Source organism: Protopterus annectens, chromosome 9.part0 (assembly GCF_019279795.1).
Source record: "Protopterus annectens isolate FY-2018-M chromosome 9.part0, PAN1.0, whole genome shotgun sequence".
Lineage (NCBI taxonomy): Eukaryota > Metazoa > Chordata > Ceratodontiformes > Protopteridae > Protopterus > Protopterus annectens.
The window spans coordinates 992718622-992740540 of record NC_056743.1 but is presented as its reverse complement, the minus strand read 5'-3'; the positions used below and the strand labels follow the sequence as shown (position 1 = coordinate 992740540).

Here is a 21919-nt window from a genome sequence, read left to right as displayed (position 1 = left end):
GTGAAACAGGTCATGCTTTCCTCCAAAGTGTATATATTTTCCTAGTGAGTGCTAATTTTAGTGGTCCTTTATGCCTGGCCTGAATTATTCTAGCTGACTGGCCGAAGGATTCTGAAATGTCTTTTGAGCGGACTTGTATTTTTACAGAGCTGGATCTCCAGTTAACTGTTGGGTTGTGTTATCTGTCTCTTCTGCTTGACTGTGCTAGTGACCTTTGTTTATTTAATAAGACAATAACTTTAAAGGGAATTTGTGTTTTTTATAGTTTTTTTTTTTTAATTTTTAGAGGTGTGTGTCAAATCTTAAACTCGGATGATGTTGACCGCTGTCTTTCTTTCAGATTGTGGTCAAAAGAGTATTTCATTTTTAACTTCTGCATATTGTTGAGTGGTTGTGTTTTTGATCCCAGAGTTACTTAATTAGGGGAGTTCAAGCACAAAATTAGCTGCTCCCTCCACACCCCAAGATTTTTACAAAACAAGAGTATAGGATTCCAGCCTGGATTATTCCTTCTTACATAAAAGAAACAATGTTGACTGAACAGAACATTGCCATGCATATGTCTGTTTTTGTTTTGTCATTTAATGTTCTTCTTTTACTGCATCTTAAATGTGTGGAATGTCCCACACAGAACAACCAATCACTTCTACTGCCCCATTTTCTTGAGTGGTCTGACCCTCATTTCTTTTATCCAAATTTATGAAAGTTTCAGTAAAAATTAATGAATCTAAGCAATGGGCAAACACATTCTGCATGTACTTATTGTGGTGGGTGGGTCATTGCCCCTTCCTTTTTGTGCCATATGGAACTGTTCTGTGATCAGATCTGTGCAGCTTTTGGTTTACAAAATCAAGAGTTTGAGCTAGATCATACATGCTCTTGTCTACAGAAGAAATACTTCTACAAGAAAAGTTTTGCTGACATTTGTGACTGATGCAGCTTAGAAGGCCAGGGCTGTAGGATCAAAATTAACACTGGGCATAAAGAATGTCAGATACTGTGGGTCCTTACTCCTTGGAAGAGCAACAAGGCTGAATTGCTTTGGTATGCCACTTTGTATAGGTGAAAGCTATAGTGGAATTGATGAAGATTACAAGTAGAGAATATGTTTAGTGTGTGGCAGGGAAGCATTTATTTAATAACATTTTTGTTTTCTGTTTCAGCAAATGCTTACTTATGATCCTAACAAGCGAGTTTCTGCCAAAACTGCACTTTGTCATCGTTTCTTCCAGGATGTAACACGGACAGTGCCTCATCTGCGAACCTAAAATCCTGATTGGGCTGCAGGTTCCCTTTGTAAAGCACACCTGCAGTGGCATCAGGGAGAGGGAGTTAGAAGACCACTGAGAGGGATGCATAATTACAGTGTTGTAAAGTTGCTCCTTGTTGCTGCCACAGAATCTTAAATGATTGCTGCAATCTGAAGAGGTGCCATAGAAATTTATCTCTTGTTATACAAATATAGACTACATTATGCAGGCATTTGAGTTTTTGAGGAACATTTCAGGTATATCCATACCTATTATAAGGAGCATTTTATGAGTGGGTTAGGGGCATCCTGACCATATTTTATTTTCTTGTTCAAGTTATAGTGAAGCTTGGCTCAAGGACCAAAAGTGTTCATAAAAGCAGTTATCCTGTTTTCCAAATAGGCAAGGGTATACACATGAGAGTGCTGGTTTAGTGCTGGAACTATCCATTTTATGCACCTGATAGCTAATGTAATTGGTGCTGTTAGCTCCTATGCAGTTGTTTTACCCAGGGCATCCTGCTATTTAATAATGAGTTTCTGTTACTTTAATGCAGCTTTACTGAACTCCTTGGATAAGTGTTGTTAGCAAGGCCTAGAGGAAATTTGGTGGCCAGATGGACAGAGAGAGAGTGGATTGTATCTGATGGTTCTTGCATTTTCTTTTTTTTTCTAGCTTGAGAGATTTAAGAGGAAAATATTTACTAGATATTTTAAAACCTTCTCTCTAGTGCTGTATTCTCTGTGAAATGTAAGTTTGGACAGTGCAGTCTTAGTTGGGATGGGGTGGAAGATCTGGTTAGGGAGAAGGTCATAGTCTGGCTTTTACAGGCTTGATACTGAAGGGTTGTGTGTAAATCATTGAAACTTATGAGTGAATGGATGTGGGAGTCGCTGTTTTTGTGGAAGGCTGGCATACCAAGTTGGCCACTCATGAAGCACAGATGACTATCCTAAAGGAAGCTATTTAATTGGGCAGGTGAAGTTTAAGTTAACATCTCACCAAGGAACTCTTAAGGGAATTGTTTGGGAGAGAACCTAGCCAGATACTATGCTATTATCATAACATGTCTTGCTGTACTAGTGTATGTCATGCCATTTGTAATGTTAAGGACCTAATCCATAGCTGTTTAGGGGTGGGGGCATCCAAATTGTATGCATCTCCTAGATTACTGTCTTATTATTGTTTGTGCTGTGGTTCCTTTACTGCTACTCCTGGTTCAATCCATCATATTGTATTCATAAGGACAGGACTGGAGTTTTAATTTTATTTTATTCTGCTGCAGCTACTGTATTGGTCATTTCCCAAAACATTTCAAGAACACAAAAAGAAAGCTGAGAAGGCATACATCGGTTTGCAGCTCTTCTTTGTGTGTCTGTTATTTCCTACCCATATGCTGTCTTTGAGGATTGATTTGAGTTGATTTTTGTTTCATCACAGGACCTTGATTATTACTGTGTGTGTGTGTGTGTGTGTGTGTGTGTGTGTGTGTGTGTGTGTGTGTGTGTATATATATATATATATATATATATATATATATATATATATATTTTTTTTTTTTAACAAAAGGCACCATTTCATTTTTGTGGAAAGGTTTGACATGTTAAAGGGACACATAAACAGGTCTGTATTACCTGATGTAGGGTAGAATTAGTGAAACCTTCTTTTAGTGGCATGACAAATAAGTAATGATAGTATAGTGGTCTATAGAAGTGAATATCCCATTCATAAGCTCTTAATTTTGAAAAGTATGCTTGCAGAGAAAATTCCAAAAACTCCATGTTCAGATCACATATCGACAACGTATCACAGAAATGTAACAGAACACCACTTCTATTAGTGCAAGAAAAAAATGTCTAATTTGTGCACATGCCCGTCTTTTCTTTGTTACCAAATCTGGGAAGATGCATTTTTTCCTACAAGGGAGTACAGCACGTTCTCTTGTCATGTGATGCAAGATGCTGCATTCTGTAATCTTCAGGGAATGCAGAAAATGTCTGATTTTGAATGAGAAAGGGACAAGGGTATTAATTTTCCAGTGGATGGAAACGGGATTGTTGTGAACAAATTTACACGTAGAATCAAGTATCTCATGTCTACAGTTGTAGACATAGCATGATTACTGATTGTTGCATTGTTTGTAGAAACTGTTTGAAGTATTGTACAGAAATGTACATTTGTTATACTTTTATAAGTACACAAAGGTTTTCTTTGAAATGTGTTCATCACTGTAAAGAATAAACCTTGAACATCAGGTTAACACTGCTCCTTGGTGGGTTTAAAGGTTTTATAATTTGGCTTACTTTTTGCTTTTTCATTTTTTCTTTATTCATTTTTATGAAGGTATGCTCAAAACTAGTTTTGTTTCTGTTACTGAGGAATGAATAGTTGCATCTCAGATTAACAACATATAATGTCCTACTTATTTGTGCTAACTGAAATAGTCACAGAACTGAGCTGTAAGAAGCTAGACTTCTACTGAACAGCCATTTATGGGGCTTCCTGTGGCAGGTAAATGAAATAAAAAAGAGAACAGCCAAATAGCAAAGCGGCTCAAAAGATCATATCTCTGACTTACAAGTTAAGAACGTGCTCCTTGAAGGAAGACAGTTCTCCAAAATAACTGTAGATCTCGTGTGTTACAAAATCATTGTGACATTCTGCATTTTTCCATTCTTTATTGTTCTAAACACTTTGCACTTATTTTGAAGCATATTGAAGTTCTAAAAAAGCTAACAGTAGGCATTTGCAAATGTTTATTAATGGCTCTGAGTCAGACATATATGGCCAAAACTATTTTTGGGGGGAAATGAAGTCTAACTAGTCTGTTAGTGAAATTCTGATTTAGTTGTAAAACACACCATGCAGAATATGAATGTGTCATTATCTTGCAACACTGCACTTTTTTCTGTTTCTTTAAAAAAAGACTAATAAGGAGTAGCATGGGGGGTGGGGCCAATGCATGATTAGAAAAGTTCAGAAGTGGCAGGAGAACATTGGTAACAGGATTGTATTCTGTTGTGGAGGAAAGGTAAATAGGGCTAGGGCATGTTCCATTGGATGCCTCTGTTCCAGAGCCTAATTTGTCTGAGCCTTTAGAGGCCGTCAAATGCATTACTACTCTGCTTTGTATTTTAAAGAAGGTTATAAGGCTAGAAAAATGCATTTGTGGCAATTGGTTCCAGTGAGTGGAATGTTATGCTGGTAGTGTAATCCATGGATAGACTTTTGTTCTGAATGTACTATGTTATCACATCAATAGTGTGTTGCTTTTTATGTTTATGTATCATGTTGCCAAGTAAGCTTCAGAACTGCACTGTTGTTAGCCTAGTTCTATAACCTGGACCTGCTTCATTTTCCATTCTGTAGTCCATAACTACATTTTATGCCATATTTATGTATTCATGGAGCACTGCCTTTAGAATAACTGACCATTCGAACTTCATTTTTTTGGAAGGAGGGGTACTGATGGAGGGGGCTGCCTATTTAAGTGGCTAGGTGTGTGTGCATGTGTACACGTGCATGCTAGCTCGTGCTCATAATGTTGCCATGCCTTTATTTAATGGTGACAATGACTGCTAAGAAGGGATAAGGCAACTGCCTATAACATGCCCAAAGAAAAAAAATTGTGGCTTTATTAATGAAGTATTAGCCACTGTATGACAGCTTAAGAAAATTTTTATTTTTGGGGGTGCAATGCAGACCTTGAAACACTAAAACCACCAAAACTGTAAAAAGCAACTAACAGATTGATGGATGCTCTTCATGTTGATCACTGCTGCAGTAGTCTAAGCTTATAAGGGTTATATCCTGCAAGGATGTAACAAATGGCTAGCTTCCAAAGCTTCAGGGCACCTTCCATGTACCCAAACCATTAGTCTCAGCCCATGCTGAGCTGACTAAAAGACAGGTTTGGGCTCCAAGCCCTTCAAAAGCTTTCCTGCCACAGAACATTATCTCCCGAGGCTTTCAAGGATCGACAGTCTATTTGTGCTGTCCCTTTGCTGAGCAGACAAGTTCCCTTTGGGTTAAAAACTTTCCTATAAAAAAAAAATGTTTGTTTGATAATACTTTCCTTTTCAGGAAAGACATTTTAAAGCTAGGTTTTGTTTTAAAGGACTTTCACAAAATTGTATTTTACTTTTAAACTGGAGTGCTCTTTTTTCCTGACAGTTCAAAGGTTGTTTACACTTTTTAAAAAAAAAAAATTTCCATGTGGAGAAATTGTTTTACTATTTGAGTGGAAAAGTAAGTGCTTTTACCTGTGTTTTTTGTGAAAAAAGTGGCTTTTAATGACTGATTTTTTACTGACACATGCTGCTTGTTTTCTCCAGGAAAGTAGTACAATTTTTGGCTTAATTATGGAACAAACTGTTGGTCCCATAGTCTGTCCTTCTTCCAGCCCCAAAAAGAAAAAAAAATAAGCAAACTGGCTTTGCCATCACACAAGGTTAGCAGTTTGCCTCAGCCACGGGTGGGTGACTCTGCTGTGGCCATTAGTTGTATCTCAGACCACTCATCTTTTACCCCGAATCCCTGTATTGTATTACCTACAGCCACTATGGACCTGGGGTTAGCCACATTCTCTGCAGCTGTTGTGGTCCCTGCAGTGGGCAAGGGAGAGCCACTCATGTTGTTCCTGGAAGAGAGAACAAGGAAGGCTTCTGTATTTTGTCAGAATGTTGTGTCCATCCCTGGGGAAGCTGCTGCTGCCGCCGCCATTAATAACATTGCTTTCCCCATTTTTCCTATCCAGAAAATGAAAACGTAACCTGTATCTACTCATCCTCAAATTTCATTGGACAGGAGTAATTTACTGGGTCTGGCTTAGTGTTTTATTAAGATTATTGGTCCTTATAAAATGGTTTCTGGTAAAAGAAAGAGTGATACCCATTTTCCTGAAGAGATTCAAGATTCTGAATCTGGACAGCAAGATGATGGGACAGATACAGTATTTTCTCTTCAGGTTTCTGATTCAAACTCAGAGGAGAGCTCAGTTTCCGTTTTTGCCTACGGGGAGTCATCTTTCTCTAAGACTGTTTCTGGAATGACCTCTTGTTTTCAGAGGGAGAACACTAAGGTTTCTTAATCTCTCAGGAAATACTGTGAGCTGCTACAGAAGGAATTTCTAGAGTCTTCACCTATTTGTCCAGCTGTCTGCTTTGCAGGGATATCTGTGTATTATTGCCTGCAATTTTCCTGAATAAGTATGGGAAACGGTGTATGCTTCTGCAACTTTTGATTTTCGGAATTTTGATTTGTTAGGCTCATTTGTTAAGGCTTGTTCTGACTAATTTATGATGAATGTGTAATTCAGCTTCTTCTGTTGTACATTTCAGTTGATACTTCAAGGACTTTGACCACTGCTTCTGTTTTGAGAAAGTTTGCCTGGCTGCGTTCTTAGAACCTCCCAGATCATGATAAAATGAGAGTTTAAACTTTGCTTTGGTTAGCGATGTAGTTTTTGGTCCCTGTGCTGCAAAGGTTATCTGAAAGTGTGATGGGGGTAAGTTGATAAAGGGAATCTCTTAAAAAAAAATTATTTCAGCCCTCTTTTTCCAAATTTTCTGAGGGATACTGTAACCTCTCATCCAGTTCTGGCAAAAAAAATAAATATTCTTAACAAAATGCAGGTAAACATACATTTGGGAAGAAATGGTAAGGAGGTTCCAGTAGGACTCTCCAAAACCAAAGACAGTCCAACAATTCAACATGACTGTTTAAGGAACCTTGTGCAACCCCCCCCCCCCACGGCAGTCCATTTTCCCTTCTAGAAAGTCTGAATCTCTGTTTTGCTCTTTGGCAGCAGACAGTTTCAGACAAATGGGTTCTGAAGATTATTACCTAGTTTACAGATGGCAGTGGGAGAAAATTCATTTTTTCCAGTGGTAATCCCTCATCCACCAGACCAGACTCTCTTATTTCAACCTGTCCTTCATATGCATCATATGCTTGTACCAGGGAGTGATAGAACTAGTTCCTCCTTCCCAAGTGGGAAAAGGTTTTTATTCAGGGATGTTTTTTAGTGCCAAAGAAAAATGCTTAGAGACCAGTTGTGAATCTTTCTTATTAATCTTTTTTGTGATAGTGCCCAAGTTAAAAATGCTCAGTTCACAACCTGTTACCTCTTCTTCCTCATTCAAGTTTCCAAGTAACTCTAGATTTAAAAGATGCTTATCACATCCTATTAATCCAGACTTCAGGTGTTTTCTTAAGGTTCTGTGCATCTGGATCACATTATCAGTTCTTTGTTTTACCCTCTGGACTGTGAACACGCTTGGTGAAGTGGATAAAGTGTCTAGCTCTAGTTATAGCTCATTATGGCTACAGGGTATCCACATTTTTCCATATTTAGATAGCTTTTTTCAAAGTGTCAGAAATCTCTCATTGGTGAAAGATCTCTTAACATAGGCTGGGATTCAAAGAAAATATTCAAGTCTTTTCTGGCTCCTTCACACAGGATTTTGTTTCTAGGATGTCACCTAGACAGATCAGTTCAAAGAGCTTTTCTTGTACAGGAAAAAAATAACAGAACTACATTTAGATTTATTGCAAAGGTTTTCAACTCGGACTTTGGTCACTGAGTGGGAATACCTCAGGATTTTGGGTTTCATGGCATCTATGATTCTTATGGTACCCTGGCAAGACTCCACGTGAGAAAGATACAGTGGTATCTGAATTCTCTTGTGGTCCCAGACCAACATCCCTTGTCCTTTCAAATTCCAGTGCTGAGGTTTGTCAGAAAGGAAATCGCTTGGTGGAGACAACAAGGATCCAGGTTCTCCTTCTCCCTCCCTGTTCTAAAGTAGTCAGTCACCACAGATTCCTCAGACTTTGCTAAGGGAGCAGTTTCAGGAAAGGATAAAAGTGCAAGGTGTGTGGGACACCAAAGACACACACCCACATAAATATGAAAGAGATTTGTCCTGCTGAAGGCACTCAACTCTGAATAACGTTTGAGCCTCAGCACCTGTTCAAGTTGCTACAGACAATACCACAGTTATGTGGTGCATCAGCAAGCAAGGGGCAGCCAGGCCATGCCTCCTTCACAGACTAGCCATGTTAGCTTGGGATGTAACTTCACAGCACAGTCTCCACTTTGTAGGCAGTATTCTGTCAGAGCAAAAATTTGTGGTAGACAAGTTGAACAGGACCAGGGTAGGCCCTCAAGAATGTAAACCAATTTTTTTTTTTTTGGGGGGGGGGGTCTTCCAAGATTAGATCTATCTGTGGGGAGTTCAAGTAGACCTTTGTTCAGAGAGGAGTCTAAATCAGCTGGCAAGATTCTGCTGCAGGACTTCACACAAGAAGGCCTGGAAGACGGACTCCTTTTCTTTTCATAGGACAGGAATGTTCCTATATGCTTTTCCACCCTTTCCTCTGATGTCAAGGGTACTTCTGAAGATTCAGAAGGAATCCCCCAAGATCATTGTTGTGACTCCCTTTTGGCCCAGGCACCCATGGTTCTCCCTTTCTTTTGGAAATGGCCAGGGGCAGTTACCATAAGCTTCTTCACAGACCGAATCTGCTCACACAAGATCCGTGATGTTTGATATACCCCGACCCCAATCAACTTCAGTTGAATGCCTGGATGATAGGGTCTTCATTCCTTTTAAGCATTTGTTTATTGAGGATGTGTAGTAGGTATTAATGGAAGTTAAGAAAGCCTGCTACTAGAAAATCGTATCTTAGCGAATGGAAAACTTTTTCTAGTTGGTGACAGCTGAGGCCCAGGGGAAAAAATACATAGAAAAGTTACAAAAACACCAGCATGTACTCAAGGCTAGTTGTGCTCTGGGTTTTTTTTTTTTTTTTGTACACAATATTTGTGCGAGTTACTATGCTATGGCCTTTCTTACTGCTCAGTCAAAGTTCATTTATCAACTATCTCAGCATGTTTGCCCACAGATCCTCCACTTTCAATGCATTCTCATGTTAAAATGTTTTTGAAAGGGGTTTTGCATAAGAAGCCTCCAACAAAACCCATGGCCCCTCCTTAGGATCTTAATTTGTAGTAGAGAAGCTAAAACTTGCCCCATTTGAACCAGCTGTCCTGGCTGACTTAATTGTCATAATGGAAAACATTTTTACTGATTGATTGCTCCTCTTTGGATGTCCACAGACAGCTTGGGTACTATTTTGACAGAACTAAATTTTTCAGATCTTCGGATCAATTGTTTTATTTCTTGTGCAGGGAAGAAGGGACAACCTGTGTCAAAGCAGACTGTGTCCAAATGATTGTCTATGGCTATTACCTTTTGTTATACAAACCACAACAAAACTATTATAGGCAAGGTCAAGGTCTACTCTACCAGGACCTTGGCTCCACCAGTGAATTTTTGGATAGGGATGGATTGTAGAAGTATTCTAGAAGCAGCAACTCTGTCCTCTGTACATAACTTTCAAGGCACTATAAGCTGTATTCCTTCTCTGGGTCTTGATCGGGCATTGCTAGCACCATTCTTTAGGGGTTCTTGAACTTTTCTTCCACCTCCTAAATTTGTAAGCTATCGTAATCTACCCATATAGCTTAAGCTACTAAAGCAGTGATCAAAATGAAGAACATAGTACAGTCATGTAAGTAAACTTAACATAAAATTAGATGTTCAAATGATAACTGCTGCAGTAGCTGCTCCCCTCACCCCCCCCCTTGTGTCTTGGTGGGGTTTTTTTTGTGTTTTTTTCCAGGATGTGGATTTTCATTTTTTGTTCCTATAGTTGTCATTTCCGGGCTCAGCCTCCCTCTTTCTCTGTTGTCATGAAAACTCTGAAGGACTTGGCACCCAAACCTGTCTTTTTAGTCATGTCATCTCCTGCTGACTTAACTGTTTGGGCTTGTGGAAAGTGCCCTGAAGTTTTGGAAGCTGGCCAGTTATATCCTTGCAAGACATAATCCATATAGCTTAGGTTACTTCAGCAGTGATTATATGAACATCTACTGTCATAACACAGTTGTACCACTGTACTTGGTGTATCCATGTCTGTTTGAAACTCTGCTTAAAGCAAAGAATGATTTTGTGCAGAGACTGTGGAAAGGTTCATTGTCATTATTAATTGTTCTGCCTTACATGGTGTAGGTTGCTGCTACTCATATTTAATGCCCTTCATCCATCTGAGACAAATTCTGATCTCCACCTACTGTCTGTATACAGTTTTAATCAATACAGTGACTTCCGGGTAAGATCTCTGGCTCACAGTTGCAGGGTGCTAAGTTCATTCTGATGTCTGGTCACTCTGTGTTTGTTGCATTCTGTATCCTTCCCCATTTGCAGAGTTAAAGTTTGTGTCCTTATGATGTTCATCGTGCATATAGCTGCAGTCATAACAGATGGGTTTTCCTGCCGTCAGGCGGGTCCTCGGTCGGCCGAATTCCAAAGTCTAGGTCCGGCGTCGGATGTCATCGCTTCTTCCCTGACGTCAGTGCGACAGGGGTATAAAAGAACCAGCCGACGCCATTTTCTTCAGTCTTTCTTGCCGTGCGGTGCCCGAAGCAGAAGCAGTTCGCAAGTGCCGGTCGGCCAGCTCCTGAGATTACGAATATTTTTTAACTGAAGTCTTCTTGAAAGCTAAGTACCCCATTGGGGAAACTTTTCTTGCCTCAGACCGATGTCAGACAAAGTTAATAATTGCATTTCATGTGGGAAGCAAATACCGTATAAGGATTTCCATTCCCTCTGCATTCCTTGCTTAGGCCCAGACCACGACGTCTCGGCCTGTCGTTTTTGTGCTGCATTCAACAGACGCACTATTAAGCTTCGGGCGGAGTTCGCCCAACACTTTTTTTGGCAAAAAGTTTAATTACATTGTCGTCAGATAATCCGACACCAGTTTTGAGTAAAAGACGCAAAGATAAGGACTGACATACGAGGTCCGTGACTTCTACCGACACCATGCTAAAGCCAACTACTGGTGCTCCGGTTCTCAGCGAGGTGCCTACGTGACTACCGATGACACTTCATTAGCGGTGTCTTCTGTGCCCAAGGTCGCAGGCTCTTCGGCCCACACCCCGACTACAGATACCGAAGCCACTCTTGGCGGGGAAACTCAGAGTTTAGACAGGCCTGCCACCTCTCAAGGTGTCTTCAGGCCTTCTTCTTTTTCCATTAAGGCTTTCACTAAATCTAAAGCAGCCATGCATTCTAAAAGACAAGCTCCACAGGGCCCCATGCCTAAAAAGCAGATGCTCAAAATGGCTGGGGATTTGATTACTCTTATCAGGGGTTCCCACCCTTCCTCGGACCAGGCCTCAATTACTTCAGAACATTCTGATGACCAGGAACATTCATACTCCCCTTTTGAAGATTCTGATGCAGAGGAGTCCATTCCCTCTGTCTCCCGAGGACTACTCTTTTGGGGAAACCTTGCATACCTTCAGGAAACACTTCCACTGGGAAGGCCAAGATTACTCAGACTCCAAGAAAAGGCTCAGGGATTTCCTCTTGCTCCCTCAGCACAGGCCTCTGGCTATCCCTCCTGTTTTAGACATACTAGATGATGTGTATTCAGAGGCCAGCCTTAACCCAGATTCTTTACCTACAGCTCCAGTCAAGCCTGACATGTATTACCGGGTTCCTGATTCACACCAATTCCTATACAAAAGCCATGCGGCTGACCCAGAGACCATTTCACAGGGTCCCAAGGGAATTAAGGCCTCCACTGCCAAAAATCCATTACCTTCAGAGAGAGATTCCAGAGCTTTAGAAAGGTGGGGGGAAAAAGGTATACACCTCGGCCATCTTAACCATGAGGGCATTAAACTGTCAGTTCCATATGTTAAAGTATCAACAGTTTTTGTTATCTCAGTTGAAAAGCAAAATGACACAACCTGAACAACCAGACTTGAAGGAGTTGCAGGATTTGTTGCATAGTGCAGAGCAAGTGGGTAAACATACCTTGCAATGTGGTGTTGATGCTTTAGAGGCCTCATGTAGAGCTGCTGTTACAGGATCAGTCATACGTAGACATGCTTGGCTCAAAGAACAAACTTTACCAGATCATGTCAAAGCTAAACTACTAGATGCACCTCTTCAAAAAGATGTATTGTTTGGTGTTAAGGCTGAGGAGGTATTAAAGAAAATGGAGGAAAAGGCAAAATCAATGCAAACAGTGAAAGATTTCCTACAGGTACAACCTCCACGTTTCAGTAGAAATTGGCCTTTAAAAAATTGGTCCTTTCCAGCCACGGACAGACCTCAGAGGTAGATACAGGTGCCCGAGGGGTAGAGGGCAATCTCAAGGATCATTTAGAGGCAGACAATGGCAAGCACCTACACCAAGAGGTGGTGAGGACAGTTCATAGCCATTCAGAAAGCAGAACCAATGACTTTCCCCTTTGCATGCCAAGCAAGGCTCAATTGGCAGCACCTTTAGGTGGAAAACTGGCGTTATTTTCGAAAAATTGGCATATTGTCACAAAAGACAAATGGATCCTGGACATTATAGACAGAGGCTACAGATTCCACTTTCACACCCTTCCAAAAATGAGAGGCATGCCAAACCTGCCACACAATCAAAGGGCAGAGGCACAAAAACAAATTTCAGATCTCATGGACATGAAAGCTATTCAAGAGGTACCTGCACAAGAACAGGGTCAAGGTTTTTATTCCAGACTATTCCTGGTACCAAGGAAGGGCAAAGATTGGAGACCTATTTTGGACCTATCCATCCTAAACACATATTTACTGGTACCAAATTTCAAGATACTCACATTACAGCAGCTTCTTCCCATGCTGGGCAAGGAGTCTTGGCTGGTAACACTGGACCTCAAGGAGGCATACCTGCATGTCCCAGTCAGACAAGATTGCAGAAGATACCTCAGACTTCTTGCAGGTTCAACCCATTATCAATTCTCTGCATTGCCCTTTGGCTTATCTACTGCGCCCAGAGTGTTCATGAAATGCCTGGCATCAGTAATTGCCTTCTGCAGACTTCAAGGGATACAAATATACCCATATTTGGACGACTGCCTGATCCAAGCGGACCGCAAACACATACTTCACCGGGCGTTTGTAATAATGTTGTTGAATTCTCTGGGATACACAGTCAACAAAAAGAAATCAAGACTAATACCCTCTCAAACAATAATTTTCCTGGGTGCCAGCTTGAATACAAACACCCAGATGGCCTACCTCACGCCAGACAAACAAGGGCAACTAACTCTTTACTTCAGAAAACTGGCAACCTTCACCAGGCTCTCTGCAAGGAAAATCCTGCAGGCTCTAGGATTTATGGCATCTTGCATCCTACTAATCCCATGTGCAAAGCTGCATATGAGGAAACTTCAATGGTACCTAAAAAACTTATGGTCTCAACACAGCCACAGTTTGGAAACAGTTATACCACTGATTCCATGTCTTCAAAAGGAATTTCTGTGGTGAGCTCAAGCATGCCAAAGAAACATAGGTCTCTCATTCTGCAAGCCTCAAGCAAATCAAGTCATCACAACAGACGCCTCGGACTACGCCTGGGGGGCGCACATGACAGATCGGTGCATTCAGGGCAAATGGTCCCAAAAAGAAAAGCACCTACACATCATTCAAAAGGAAATGCTAGCAGTAATAAATGCTATTATGGCTTTCAAAGACCTACTGCATCCAGGCCAGCTGTTAAGGACAGACAACACCACAGTGATGTGGTACATAAACAAACAGGGAGGAACCCATTCATACCCCCTATGCAGGCTAGCCATGTCTCTTTGGAACATGGCTCTCGAATTACAAATCCAACTTCAAGCACAGTTCCTGCCAGGCAAGGAAAACACGCTGGCAGACAACCTAAGCAGAAATATGACAGATCCACACGAATGGAAGTTGCATCCTCAAGTTTTTACAAAGATAATTCAAGCATGGGGAAGGCCAGACATAGATCTCTTTGCCACCCACAGAAATTACCAATTGACAAAATTCTGCACAAGGACCTTTCATCCACAGGCCTGGAAAGTGGACGCATTCTCTTTCAGTTGGACAACAATGACCGTTTATGCCTTTCCACCTCTTCCTCTGCTGCCCAAAGTTCTATTAAAAGCCAGAGCAGACAGACCAAAGATGATTCTCATTGCTCCAGACTGGCCAAGACAACACTGGTCCCCACTCCTGAGGAGCCTGACGCATTCCCCACCATGGATCCTGCCTCTAATGCCTCTTCTACTGACTCAGCACAATTTCAAAACTTCACAGTCAGCCGAAAACACTCAATCTAGCTGCATGGAGGATTCCTTAAATTCAAAACAGACCCTACTCTCCAAGGAGGTGCAGGATGTCATTTTGGAGGCCAGAAGGCCTTCTACTGGAAAAGCCTACTCCGCAAAATGGAAACGGTTTTGTGCCTGGAATCAGAAAAAGGGTCAATCCTGAAATACTGAATTTACCTCAAATGTTACAGTACCTAGCTGAGATGCTAAACAGTGGACTTTCATTCTCCAACACTGATCCTCCTTTATTCTCTCACCCTCTCTTAAGACAGTTCCTCAGAGGGGCTAAGAATATAAAACCCCCAAGGAAGCAACCAGTACCTGCTTGGGACCTCAATTTAATTCTAGAAAAACTGACCCTGCCTCCTTTTGAGCCAGCTGCTTCAACAGAACTGCAATATTTGTCATGGAAAACAGCCTTCCTTCTGGCTATCACCTCAGCACGCAGGGCTTCGGAACTACAAGCCCTCATGGCTGTGCAGCTTTTCATCATTTTCCATCAGGACAGAGTTTCCTTATGAACCAACCCTTCTTTTATGCCAAAGGTAGTATCCAGGGTAGCCTTGCATTGGGCTATCCACTTACCTACCTTTTACCCTAATCCACAAAACAAAGGGGAGAGACTACTACATTCCTTGGACATTCACAGACAGCTTCGTTATTATTTGGACAGAACAAAGCCTTTCAGAAAATCAGAGCAACTCTGTGTCCTATGCTACAGGTGCTCAAGGGCAGCCTATTTCCAGACGATCTCAAAATAGATAGCCCACTGCATTCGCTTTTGTTACTCTTTTCATGGTAAAACTGTACCTACAGGCATCAGATCTCATTCCACAAGGGCCACAGCTACCTCTGCAGCTTTCCTCAGGGGGGTTCCTACCAAAGATATTTTGGAAGCAGCCACTTGGAGTTCTGTACATACTTTCTCCAAGCACTATCACCTACTATTATACTCCAAATCTAGAGCGGGCTTTGCCAGTGCAATCTTGCAGGGCATCCTGGCTCCTCCTAGTTCCATTGGTGCCTACCACCCCTTTTTTAGCTTTGGGATTCTACCCATCTGTTATGACTGCAGCTGTATGCACGATGAACATAGTACAGTTTTGTACCTACCATAAATGTAGATGTTCGAGTGCTAATACAGCTGCAGTCCAGGTTTCCCTCCCTCCTTCCCCTCTTGGGACAGGCCTAATGGCCAACACCTCCTCATACAACATGATTGGGGTATTCTTTTATGGTGTATTTGCTTGCAACTACTGTTTTTTGATTTTATTGCATTGCATTATTACATAAATTTATGTTTTGCCTTCCTCTTGGGGGCACCTGACATCTGCGGCAAGAAAAACTGAAGAAAATGGCGTCGGCTGGTTCTTTTATACCCCTGTCGCACTGACGTCAGGGAAGAAGCGACGACATCCGACGCCGGACCTAGACTTTGGAATTCGGCCGCCCGAGGACCCGCCTGACGGCAGGAAAACCCATCTGTTATGACTGCAGCTGTATTAGCACTCTTCTACATTTATGGTAGGTACAAAACTGTACTTTTCAGATCATGTGTGGCGTAGTACTGTAAGGTCATTTATTGTAAATGTATATTGCTTACATAAGTGTAACTACATAAGCTGTGTACAAAATGCCAAGCAGTGAAATTAATGGGTAAGTAAGGATTACATCAGTGTGTTAACAGCTGGAGCATCCAAATGCATAAATGATTTATGTCCTTTCTAGCTGAAGGTTGTAGGGAGCTAAAATATTTTTATTAAAGCACCTTTGAAGATATGTACTTTGTATAACGTGAAACTGTTTCTGTTCAGTTAAATATTATTAATTATGCCTTTTGCTTTTGAATGAGTTATTAAAAAAATATTTTATGTGTGGTGTCTGTTTTTCTATGGTATACTTTAAGAAGTCTATAGGAGAGAATGAACTGATGGCAGATAAAGGGATGCCAGTGACCCAGGTTTTGTAACCACTTCAGGCTTGGAGGGAGGATGACCGAGCTTCTGATGAACTGGTGTTCATGGGTTGATTGTTTATTGGCATTTGTTTACCAGGATTGTCCGTCTAGGCGCAAGTTGTCCCTTTACTGCTAAGGCCCATGGAAAAAAGCTCCCAAGTACAAATACATACAAAAGTTGCAAAAACATAAGAAAAATTACAATGACTTTAAGCAATTTAACAGAATAAATGTAAATGGAAACACAGTAAAACATGTAAACAGCGTTTTACAAAAGACAAAACATTAACAAATAAAAATTGTGCAAGTCAAGTGTAAAATCTAATACACGAGTACAACATTGATTCAAAACCAAGAAAGTGAAAGGAAGAAAAGGAGAAAGTCATTTATGAGAGCAAGCTTTTTAACAGTGAGGTTTGAGGAAAAACTATAACACAGTGAAAGTGATAGTTATCCATCCATGTGCAGGAAGAGCAAGGTAAGTTTAATAGGCAACACCAATAGGCAGAGTGGTTGTATCATGAACAGGCTGCGACAGAGAATGTATTAGATGGTTAAGTGAGAAGAAGGGTGGGGGAGATTGAATAAGAGGATGTAGAATTATTGTCATGCAGAGTATGTAAGCAGCTGCCAGTGTACAGTTTTTCGCTAGCTAGGTGGTACAGAAGCTATGTGATATGAAAGGGAGTAAAAGTAGGTGAAGAGGAAGGTGTAGCAAGCCAGGAGCTGTTGAAGAGAAATTGCAGGGTGCAATAAAAATAAGTGGAGGATCTGAGAAGAACAGTAGGAGGTGGTAAAGAAAGGTATTTTTTTGTTATTCGTCATACAGCAAAAGTTTAGGTGTATTAGGTAGTGAGGAATACCAAAACACTGTCGGAGGTATTGTACATGCATTTTTTGTTATTCGTCATACAGCAAAAGTTTAGGTGTATTAGGTAGTGAGGAATACCAAAACACTGTCGGCAGTATTGTACATGCATGTTGTAGTGAGCAGAAAGGAGCAAAAATTATCTGGCCAAGCTTTAAGTACACTAGGATTGTACTACACCAGAGACATTGTCTTTGTAACTAGACACAAAAATTGGTTTTGTTATTCAGGTTACCCACCTCCTGATCCACAGTGCCACACTTGGAATATTGTAAAACAAGTCAAACTAGTAGAAAATCATGGGAGAGGGAACAGGCCACTAGTGGTTTTAGGTTACTGGAGGTCTGATGATGCCCATAGGGAAGAAGGTGGGAAAAGTGTATGAAACAGAATAACGTTTGAGAACAACATTTGGATATGTACTCCTTAAAGCTGTTCCCTATGTCTTTATTCTGTAGTTACTGCCATTTTCTCATTGATTAGGATTCACTGCCTTTTTGATTAAGGCATCAAGAATTGCACCAGCTCTTTTTTCCTCTGCAATCAAGTGTCACCTGCCAGCAGCGCCTGTCTTTGTTTACTGGGTCTGCTGGACCCTTCTTAGCCTTCCATTGATGCTGCCTGTCTCACGACTGGGACTAGTGAGGAGGCCAAGGACTCTAGTGTACAGTCCCACTGCTTCAAGAGGGTTTTTTTTTTTTTTTTTTACCTAAGCTTCTCCTCCCAGTGTGCACATTCATTGAATGTCCAGAGGCAAATGTGGGGATGTGATATTGTATCATCCCACCTCTGTGGTGACTCCACAGACATCCCACATCTGTTCCTCATAAGGACAATGCCCAATGCATGTCACCTGCCCCCACCAGGAACTGACTGTGAGGTGTGCTCAAGTGCGCGAGTCCCCCCCCCCCCCAGGATAGGTAAGCCCATTTTTTCCCCTGTCAGTACATCAGACACTTGAGCCAGTAATTTAATCCAGGTTGCCTGAGCCTTAGTCAGTGCTTTATTCCTCTGTCACAGCACTGGCTCTATTCCTGTAGAATTTGTAACCCTGAATGTAGTGCAAGTGACCCATTATAGAGTAGTGGGATGAGCACGAGTAGCCACTTGGGATATGTAAAATTGAGGAATCATAGGTAATCTCTCCTTTCCAAGAGGCACAGGGATTTTCTGCTGCAGGAGTGCCATTATGGAGCTCAGAAGACTTGGCTCTAAGTGTACACTGCAGATAATCTTTGTGAGGGTGTCATGCCAAGAGGCAAAATTACTGTAGACTGGCATTGTGTGCTGTTCATGTTCAACATGCAGCAGACTAAGGATTAGGACATAAATTCTCCCGTCTGTCAATGATTGCTTCCTGGGGAACAAATCTAGCCCTTCACTGCTTAAACAGTTGGGTGGATGGAAGTTTAATACCCAGTGAAGGGGAGAAGTCCTCTCACAGGATAATGTCCTGTATACCAAGAAAGGTGAAGGAAATGAAAGGGACTTAAGGGCATCATGATGATCAAAGGGGCTAGGAGCTATGCTGGTGCTTTGCTAGGGAGTTTCTTCCAGTCACTCATCACCTTGTGCTTATTTATATAAATCATCTGATGCTTACTCTTCTACTTTGGCTGCACATTATATTCCAGCTTCACGAACAGCTAGGTAGACCCTCAAAGAATGGCAGCCATTCTTTCGCATGCTTCACATCTAGGAGCATTGTGAATGGAAAAAACACACGCTGTAGCCAAAAATCCAAGCATCCAAGACTATTGCAGATACTAAAAGCTCTTTTTAGGGTCAACACAAAGTTAATGGTGTGGGGAAGGAGAATAAGTTTCAGACAGAGGCATCTGCTTGCTGGGGAAGGCAGAGGATGATGTGCTGTACATGGGGTGAGAGATATTTGAATTGATATAGAGAGGATACTGTCTTAGGGATGGTTCTGCTGTCAGTACTACCAGGTCTTCTACTTATCCATTCCAGTCAAATAAGCATTTTCAATAGCCCTTTGGAACTAAACCTAGGAACTTTGTCAAGTGGTCTTTTAAGCAAAAAAAATTCCTAAGCAGTTACTATTTCTTTCTTGCCATGGTAATGCCAAATTGAATGCTTTATTTTTTTCCAGTACCACATTTCATTTTATGAAGCAGTCTGAGAAGAAAATGTGGATGTGGAAGCAGATGGTTGGGTGACATCAAACATTGAGCTCCCTGTTTATGCATACACTATAAATATGAAGCCTACATATTTCAGTATGCCCAAATCAGAAAGTGTTGGCTTTTGCTCAAGAAAAGGTTTCCTAAAGTAAAGCAGTCTTCTGACCACTCGAGAGCATTTTCTGATTCCAGTAAATACAAGTTAAAATGACCTAAGAAAACCTACACACCAAAATCTGGCTCAGTTGACAAAGATTTTGTAGCAGTGACTATATGCAGGAAGGCGGAGCTCAAGCAGTTAATGCAGTACCAATGAAAACAGCCGAGAGAATGGTAGGATTCAGTAGATGAAAGCTGATGGCCTTACAATGGGGTGGAGGTGTGTGGTACTTCTGGTCTCCACCAGAGGATGCACCTTCAGCAGAAGACTAGCCCAAATGAACAACCATTCTGATTGGCCTACAATGGTTATGGCAAGCCAGGACTGTATTAAGTAAGAATCCAACATGTTTTGACAGGCAGGTCAGACTTGGGAGTTAATTAATATTAAAAACAAAAGAAATCTTGGCAGATTAAACATTACAACTACTAGATGTTCCATTGTTACCCCCTACTACTTCAACACTTTCATAGGCACCGTAATAGAACAAATGTATTATCAGGAATTGCTTTGTAAGGTTTGGTTGTGAAGTTTAACAGGCTAAGAAGAGGTTATAGTGTCCCCTTACTCTCCTTTTACCACTATAGTCCTTACCAGTTCAAGAAAATTGTCTGTGCTGCATGTAAGCAGCAACAGTTTTCCATTTGCTTTGCAGGTGAAAATGCCATTGACTGTTTCCTTGATTTGAGAGTTTAGATGGCTAAGTTTCCAAATTTTCTCTCAGCTGTGGACCTGGCAGCATATGTTTCAGAGCTCAGACTGGAACTGTTTCAAGATGACTCCCAAATGCACCAGTCTAGATCAGATATGGGGTTGAATGCCAGTTTCCCAACCCATTCGGCTAGACATAATGTTTGTCAGTACTTGCGTTCTCCACCTCTCAGTGAGATCTCGCATAACACCAGCTAAGATGGAAGTTTTTCCTGTGTTGCTACTGTGTTTGGCAGTTTCATCTATTTAGTTGAAAGTTTTAGGCACAGTCAACATCCCATTTGCATTTGTCCCTAATAAAGTTCAAGGTCCTTGTTAACTGGTGGTAGAATATATGTGAGCTGATTGAGGCTGCTTGACTTTCACAGTCTGTACTTCAGTGCACTGCATCCTGTAGAAATGCTTGAGCCATTCTTCTCCAGTTTCTATGGACAAGTGTCACTATAGTGGATGTTTCAGGACATGCCTGTGAGAAAATCAGAACTCCTATTCCCTTCTGGATGGCCTTTCACTTACACAGGCGTTTCCTCACATGCAAGATGTAGGAGATGGCTCACTAAATAGGAACTGCATCACCATAGGTTAATTGAACTGCTATGAACTAGAGAGAGAGCAGTTCGTTATTTTACCCTTAAATGTGTCACTGGAGTTGCCAGGAAGTACCAAGTTGTTCAAAAGATGAATAGAAAGTTTGGAACTCTGATCAAACTGGCATTTCCCCTTACTGTAAAGCCAGCCTTAAAGTTGTCTGAACTATCCCCTACCTTTTTTCCTAGACATTACTACTTGGGTGACTTTAGAGCAATTGCTGGGTTTGGCAATTGGGTGTTAGTCTCATCCGCCCTTGGTGCTATGGTTCTTAATGATCCTACACACCTAACAAATGCTAGTATGCCGTTCTGTGTTAGAAAGCTGTTGATCTGAACATATTTTCAACTCCTGTACAAAATATTGGACCTCCTATCACCATATCTTTGCCTGTAAGTTCAGTTTCTATGACGTCTTCTGGGATTACTGCATGCATGATATCATGTCAGGCACTGGATGTTCATCTCTGCCTCTGTGGTTCCTAGCTCTGAGTAATGAATTTTTAGATAAAACCAAATGGCGTGACAATTAATCCCAATGTGTGATTCTTACTGTAACCATCGTGTAGGATAAGAAAAAGTGCTCTCCTTACATTTCTGAAGTGCATCTGGGCCAAAGATCCAGATGCCTGTCTCACTATATTACATCACAGAAAATGCCATTGAAGAGGGCAAGAAAGGAACATCAAGGTAATTAGTTATGCAGATTCTCTACAGCTCCCACTTTCTTTCAGTCAACCCCTACAGTTTTTGCTATTCCAGCTTAAGTCAAGCAACAGTCTCATTTTTTGTAACAACTAATTATTCAAAGGATAAAAAAAATTCATCTGATGTTGTAAATCTTCCTTCATTCCTTACTGATAGGGCTTCAGTTCCATCCTCAGAACCGACCCGGCCAATATACAAGCTCACACCACCCAAAAACTCTCAAGCTAAGTCCTACCCATAGTGACCTCTTCTCCTTCTTTCCAGATCTCATTTGCCACATACTTTTCAAGACATACCATCATTTTGAATACTTTTGGATATTTTTTTCTAGTTATAGTCTGTTTT

General features: G+C 41.2%; 2 protein-coding genes across 2 annotated transcripts in view; one reads left to right on the top strand and one right to left on the bottom strand.

Moving 5' to 3' along the window:
- Positions 1-2726, top strand: part of CDK2 (cyclin dependent kinase 2) — a 206514-nt gene extending 203788 nt beyond the window's left edge. Inside the window, exon 7 of the mRNA XM_044083766.1 lies at positions 1164-2726. Coding sequence (XP_043939701.1) covers positions 1164-1268 — 105 coding nt within the window. The 3' untranslated portion in view covers positions 1269-2726. The remainder of the gene's footprint in view (positions 1-1163) is intronic.
- Positions 1-21919, bottom strand: part of PMEL (premelanosome protein) — a 706375-nt gene that overhangs the window by 550760 nt on the left and 133696 nt on the right. The gene's annotated exons all lie outside the window — the stretch shown is intronic.